The sequence below is a fragment of the Etheostoma cragini genome, chromosome 14, assembly GCF_013103735.1.
Source record: "Etheostoma cragini isolate CJK2018 chromosome 14, CSU_Ecrag_1.0, whole genome shotgun sequence".
NCBI lineage: Eukaryota > Metazoa > Chordata > Actinopteri > Perciformes > Percidae > Etheostoma > Etheostoma cragini.
In genome coordinates this window covers 24,325,371-24,331,872 of record NC_048420.1, presented here as the reverse complement: position 1 = coordinate 24,331,872, position 6,502 = coordinate 24,325,371, and the positions used below count along the sequence as shown (strand labels likewise).

Here is a 6,502-nt window from a genome sequence, read left to right as displayed (position 1 = left end):
GCTGTCTACAGAGACCATGTTTATTTACAGTGTGTTCAGGGGACAGGCAGCTAGCGCAAGGAGATGTTTGCTGGATGTCAAAACAAATGTAGCCTAAAACACGCGTGACATCCTGTAGACCAACTTTAAGGGAAATCACAGAAAAGCCCAATATGGATGTACCTTTGTCGTTATTGACGCTAAAGGTCTCTTTCTGCTTAATGTAACACACGCTGGGTCGGGACTATTGGCGTCCCTTTTGACGCTATGAGGTTAAGGAAAAGCTCGTGGGGGGGCTTACGGTATCGTGACACGCGGCAATAACAGGATGGATAACGATCCCTGGTCTCCTGGATGAAAGTCCTGTGTTTGACTCATCCGCCCCCCCGACCAACCTCCCTATAGGGTATTTCCCCCTTTCGTACTACTAACTTAACCACATCTAGATGCTGTTCTCCCCGGTACGTTCTACACACGCCGAAGGCGCCGTTTTTGTCTGATCAGACACCGACAGCCACTGTCCAAATGTCTAACGTATTTTACACGTTCGGAGTGGGAACCGGTTTGGGAAAACCAAGTCTTCTCCTCTTTATTTCTAATGTAAAAACTGTGCAGCGAGAGGCTCTGGCCGCAGACACTGCAGCAGAACGCCTTGTCCGGGTGGACGCGCAGGTGGAGCATCAGGCTCTCCGTGTGCTCCAGGCGTTTCCCCCACAGGCCACAGTCTCTCAGGTGCGCCGAAGCACGCGTGGTCAGGTGAATGATCCTCTTGAAGGACTCGCCGCAAACTTTGCAGCTAAGCACCGGCTGAGTCTGGCATGACGGATCATCGGAGCTTGGCGCCTTCCCGGCCGAAGAACTCTGTCCCTGAGCTTCTTCCGTCTCCTCCGGTCTCCAAAGTCCCGCCGCCTCTCCCCCGTCTCTGTTGTCTTTCATGTTAGATGGATCGGCGAGTTGTCGGCTGTCTGCACTTCTGAACCGTTGACTGGATCCAAGTCGCTCATTGGGTCCGAAACTCCGCAGTCCTCAACGCCAACGTTTTTTTTTATCCGAGTCAAGAAGACGGCGTTAAGAAGTTAAGGAGGGAAGGATGGAATGTAGAGGAAAGGAAGAAAAGGAAGAATGAAAAAGGAAAATAAGAAAAGAAGTTGTAGGAGAGAAAGAGATAACAACAAAATGTTGAAATTTTGACACAGAAAAACACAAAGTTGAAGACAACACAAAGGTTAAAAAACAAGAAGAGGGGGTTCTGGGCCGAGCTGTGACCCCCAGACACAGAATGTTGATGTCCCACATGTCTTTAACGCGCTTGTTGTCCTCGGGTCAAATTAGACCCGTTAACAAAAACTTTCTATATCAGAACTATGACAAAAGAATGTTGAAAAAAATGGAAAACTGTTGGAAAAAGTTACAACAAAACAAGGAAAAAACTGGACTTCTTTGGCGTAGGATTTAGTTTAGGGACATTTGTATAGAAGTGTGTTGTTTGTCTTCCTTTGTTATTATTACATAATATAACTTTAGTCCAGCACGTTGTTCAGCCTAGGTCGGTTTTAAATGAGCTCTATAAATAAAATGACTTGACACAGAGCTGCGGTGCAGACGGAGCAGACTACGTCACCTCTGCAGCTTCAGGTGTAACGTTCCACTTCCTGTGAGACAGACGTCTTCTGTGCCCTGCAGACAGACTGACAGGCTGCAGGTCGGAGGGCAAGGCAACTTTATTTCTAGAACACATTTCAGCAACAAGACAATTCAAAAAGCTTCACATCAAACATTAAAGAGCAATTAAAGACTTTCATGAAAGGAAAACAGGCTCAAATAACAAAAAGATACAAACACAATAGTTAGGTTAAGGTTACAGCTCAGCGTTAAAATAATAATAATGATGATTTAATTGGTTGTGGGGACGGGTCTGGGAGGGAGATGGAGGTGTGTGTGGGGGGGGGTATTTCTAAGGAACAACTTCTAACTAACTGACTCCAAACGTTATAATCAACTACATGAACCAAGGTAGAAACAAGCTGCTAATCCATGTTGTTATTATCTTTTATTGTAATAATCCTGTAGGACTACAGAGTCAGGACACATGACTTCTAACCAGATTGGGCACTATGAAGGGCAGAGGAACAATACCTCTGGAATCCAGGTTACTTAGCAACACAGAATAAACAGCTGACCCATGTTAGAGAATTGGTCTGATTTAACAAAGCTGATCCCAACACTACCCCCCCCCCCCCGTCATCAGATAGTTCAGATTATCTTTTTCTCACAGATCCAGTTCTTATAATCATCATATATTTTGATCCATTGTCCTTGTTGATCGCAGCATGCTACAGGGTACCAGGACCAGTTTCTGGGTTGGTTTCTGCCATAGCGAGTCAGTCCTGGTCCCCAGAACCTGTCAGACAAATAAAATGTTCTTTTATCAAACAGCTGAAACTGCTGATTGTTGTTCATTTGAAATAAACTGTTTAATTTCACTTTAAATATTTATATTATCTGTTAATAATCAAATTATTTCAATAACTTGTTTAAGATTAAGCTTTGAAATCAATGTAACCTGAAACTAATTAAAGAATAAAACCTCTCTCTCTGTGTGTGTGTGTGTGTGTGTGTGTGTGTGTATCTCTCTCCCTCTGTGTGTGTGTGTGTGTGTGTGTGTGTGTGTGTGTGTGTGTGTGTATCTCTGTGTGTGTGTGTGTGTGTGTGTTTGTTTTGTGTCTCTCTCTGTGTGTGTGTGTGTGTTTGTGTGTCTGTCTCTGTGTGTGTGTGTGTGTGTCTGTGTGTGTGTGTATGTGTCTGTGTGTGTCTGTGTGTGTGTATGTATGTGTCTGTGTGTGTTTGTGTGTCTCTCGCTCTTTGTGTGTGTGTGTGTGTGTGTGTGTGTGTCTGTCTGTGTGTGTGTGTGTGTGTGTGTCTCTTGGGGAAATCCAATCTGCATCTTCCAATAAACATTTGATGGAATTGTGATGAAAACCAAAAACCTTTAAAATTTCTCACGTTTCTGTCAGCGGTGATCCGTCCACCCATTCCCATTCTCCTTGTGTCCCTACAGTCCGTAGACCAGTCCAGGACTCTCCTCCGTTACTCAGCTCAGAGACAAACTTCTAGAAGTGGACGAGAGACAACAATCATTTCTCTGTTCCCAGTTCAGCATTTCTGTTGTAGTAAAGTCATCTTGTGACTTCATCAGCCACAACAAACACAAGAGGGATCCTCGGTCCCCCCCACACTGAGGACTGGACCCAACAGCAGGACGGGAACCACACATTAGTAACGGAGGAAAGAGAAGAAAGACATTTAGAATCAGCAGAGAAACAGAGAACATGAGGAAGTTCACCGTTAGAGATCAACACAGCTAACATTAACACTAACATTTTCATTTCTCTTCATATTTACATATTTCCATTAAATGTCTTTTTCTCTGAGATCACTCACTCAGAAACAATCACACTCACCTGTTCCTCTTTGTTGTTAATGACGACCAGATCTGCTCCTCTCTGCTGACAGTCATCTCTGCTGTCAGACCACGTCTTCTTCTCTTTAGATTTAAAGTACCAACTGCGTCCAGATCTCGTCCATCCATCAAGACAGATTTTAACAATAACTTTTAAAGACAGATTTCACATCATTTAGTGTCAAAGTGACAAGACTTTGAGTTGAAACAGTTATAATACGTAACTACACAATCAAGGTCTATGATGTAAATGTGTATAATACAGGAGTTCACTGGTTTTTAACTTTTTACCTTCAGTTCTGTCCTTCAGCTGCTTTACTTCATCCTGTAACTGAGTGTAGTTGTTGCTCAGTTGGTCGTATCTGGTCTGCAGCAAAGTGACTGAAATAAAAATGAAAACCATAACAGAGTGAATGACTTTCCCAAACTGAACATGTCTTTAGTCCAAGTGTCTCTCTTCATGTTTCCACTGACAGGGTTTCCTTGCTGAGTGGTGGCATAAAGGAAACGTCCTGGTAGTCAAGGGTTGTTTGGATAAAGTTTCAGCTGAATGTTAACACAGAATGAAGACCCCCGTATGTCTTACATTGGGATCGGGTTAGGAAGGGATCTCTTAACAGGTAATATGGACAGAAGGAAAAATTACTGATTAAGTACTCCGTGGTGTATTGGTTCAGTATCTGTGGCTCAGTAGTTATGAAGTGTGTTTTATCTTACAGTATACGGATAAGAGGATGATTCCTGTCATCATCAGGAAGCAGAGCACTGCCAGACAGACTGCTGCAGCCCTGAAAGTCTTCCTTTGGACGGCTGGAGGACGTCTCTCAGTGTCTGGTCCTAAAGAGGCAAAGCACACAGAGAGCAAGGTTCATTACGGGGAAACAACAAGAGTCTTTGTTATCAGAGGTTCATGATCAGTTCCTCAAGGATTTTACAGCCTGTTATTGAGAATGTTGCTAAAAAAGGCCGGATTTTGATTTTGATCGCAAATTCACGTATTATCAGGATGCTGCACAAGTTGGTGCGTTATGACGCCAAAGGAGACAACCAAGCGTCTTATATTCCGCTAAAGGAGACAACCAAGCGTGTTATATGACGCTAAAGGAGACAACCCAGCGTGTTATATGACGCTAAAGGAGACAACCAAGCGTGTTTAATGACGCTAAAGGAGACGACCAAGCGTGTTATATGACGCTAAAGGAGACAAACAAGCGTGTTATATGACACTAAAGGAGACGACCAAGCGTGTTCTATGACGTTAAAGGAGAAGACCAAGCGTGTTATATGACGCTAAAGGAGACAACCAAGCGTGTTATATGACGCTAAAGGAGACAACCAAGCGTGTTACATGACTTTAAAGGAGACAAACAAGCGTGTTATATGACGCTAAAGGCAACAACAAAGCGTGTTATATGACGCAAAAGGAGACAACCAAGCGTGTTATATGATGCTAAAGGAGACGAACAAGCGTGTTATATGATGCTAAAGGAGACGACCAAGCGTGTTATATGACGCAAAAGGAGACAACCAAGCGTGTTATATGACGCTAAAGGAGACAACCAAGCGTGTTACATGACTTTAAAGGAGACAAACAAGAGTGTTATATGACGCAAAAGGAGACAACCAAGCGTGTTATATGATGCTACAGGAGACGACCAATCGTGTTATATGATGCTACAGGAGACGACCAAGCGTGTTATATGATGCTAAAGGAGATGACCAAGCGTGTGTTGCATCTCTCTCTAGTCTCTCCCTCTCTCTTATTCTTTAGACTTTCTCTCTCTATATATATTATCTCTCAGCCTCTCTCTCTCTCTCTCTCTCTCTACATTATACTAATTATATTCAGCAGACTTCACACTGTCCTGCCCACCTTCCTGTCGTGTGGTTTCATGTCTTTAGCGGACACGATGCTTCCGCCCTTCTCAGAAATGACACCTGTCATTGGGCTTCATTTCTTAACATCCCAATACTAGAAAACAAGAGATCCAGAGAGTTCTGGTACTTTTAACAGAACATAATTAAACTAACTGTACGTTTACATCTATAGAGACAAACTTAGATTGGCTGCAGCTTTATTTCCGGGTTTTGACGGCTGAGAAACTAAACTGAGAGAAACGTAGAGTTTACACATCAGTCCAACGTGACTGGAAGGTACAGCCACATTCAGACTGATCACCAGGAGTATTTATGATATTGATTATTCATAATTTCCCACTTACCTGCTCCGTGTGACTGATTATCAGCGTGATCGTCTCTGATGGCGTCTGTGCTCTCGTATATTTCCACCTCCCTTTCCTCCCACTCTCCTTTGTCTTCCTGCACATTTCTCTTGTATCTTACCTTCTTTGACATATGTGGTTTGGCATAAATATCGTCAGCCATCTTGAGAAACTTCACTCACTGTGCTGTGTAGATCTGTCACTATGCTGCTGGAAAACTTTAGATATACATTCAGTAATGTAGCATATACGCTACTGCTGCTGCTGCTGCTAACTGGAAAGTAAAGAACATTAAGGAAGTAACACCACATACCGCAGGCACACACACACACACACACACACACACACACACACACACAGACACACATATATACTGCGTCTCACTATCTTTGTGGGGACCTCTCATTGACATAATGCATTCCCTAGCCCCTTACCCTAACCTTAACCATCACAACTAAATGCCGACCCTTACCTTCCCCATAACCTTTTTATAATCACAATCAGCCTAAAACAGCCCTTTAAAGTCATGGGATCCATCATTTTGGCCCCACAATGTAAGTTAAACGAACATACACACACACACACAACCCCACACACGCACAGACAAACACACACACACAGGAACAAACACACACACTTTAGCAATAAACTGTCCAATCTTTGGATTTATTTTTTAAAACCGTTTGTAAACTTTAAGCGCATTTGTGTTAAACTGAATAATGTATAAATAGCCTTGATTCACACCTTGGTTAAAGGTTTTCACACCCCACACTCAGCCACACACACACACACACACACACACACACACACACACACACACTCAGCAACACACACACACAAA

At 43.1% G+C, this 6,502-nt stretch overlaps 3 protein-coding genes across 8 annotated transcripts in view; 1 reads left to right on the top strand and 2 right to left on the bottom strand.

The window, feature by feature from the left end:
- The window catches only part of LOC117956483 (CD209 antigen-like protein E), a 45,433-nt gene extending 39,503 nt beyond the window's left edge, over positions 1–5,930 (bottom strand). For all 5 annotated transcript variants that reach the window (XM_034891569.1, XM_034891570.1, XM_034891571.1 and 2 more), the window contains exons 1-3: positions 5,662–5,930; positions 4,157–4,276; positions 3,731–3,820 (exon numbers count right to left, since the gene is read on the bottom strand). In XM_034891569.1, coding sequence (XP_034747460.1) covers positions 3,731–3,820; positions 4,157–4,276; positions 5,662–5,824 — 373 coding nt within the window. In that variant the 5' untranslated portion in view covers positions 5,825–5,930. The remainder of the gene's footprint in view (positions 1–3,730; positions 3,821–4,156; positions 4,277–5,661) is intronic.
- LOC117956488 (CD209 antigen-like protein E) overlaps positions 1–6,502 on the top strand; it is a 126,038-nt gene that overhangs the window by 57,831 nt on the left and 61,705 nt on the right. The gene's annotated exons all lie outside the window — the stretch shown is intronic.
- Positions 2,879–6,502, bottom strand: part of LOC117956470 (gastrula zinc finger protein XlCGF57.1-like) — a 21,487-nt gene continuing 17,863 nt past the window's right edge. Inside the window, exon 3 of the transcript XR_004659278.1 lies at positions 2,879–2,899. The gene's annotated coding sequence lies outside the window, so the exon portion shown is untranslated. The remainder of the gene's footprint in view (positions 2,900–6,502) is intronic.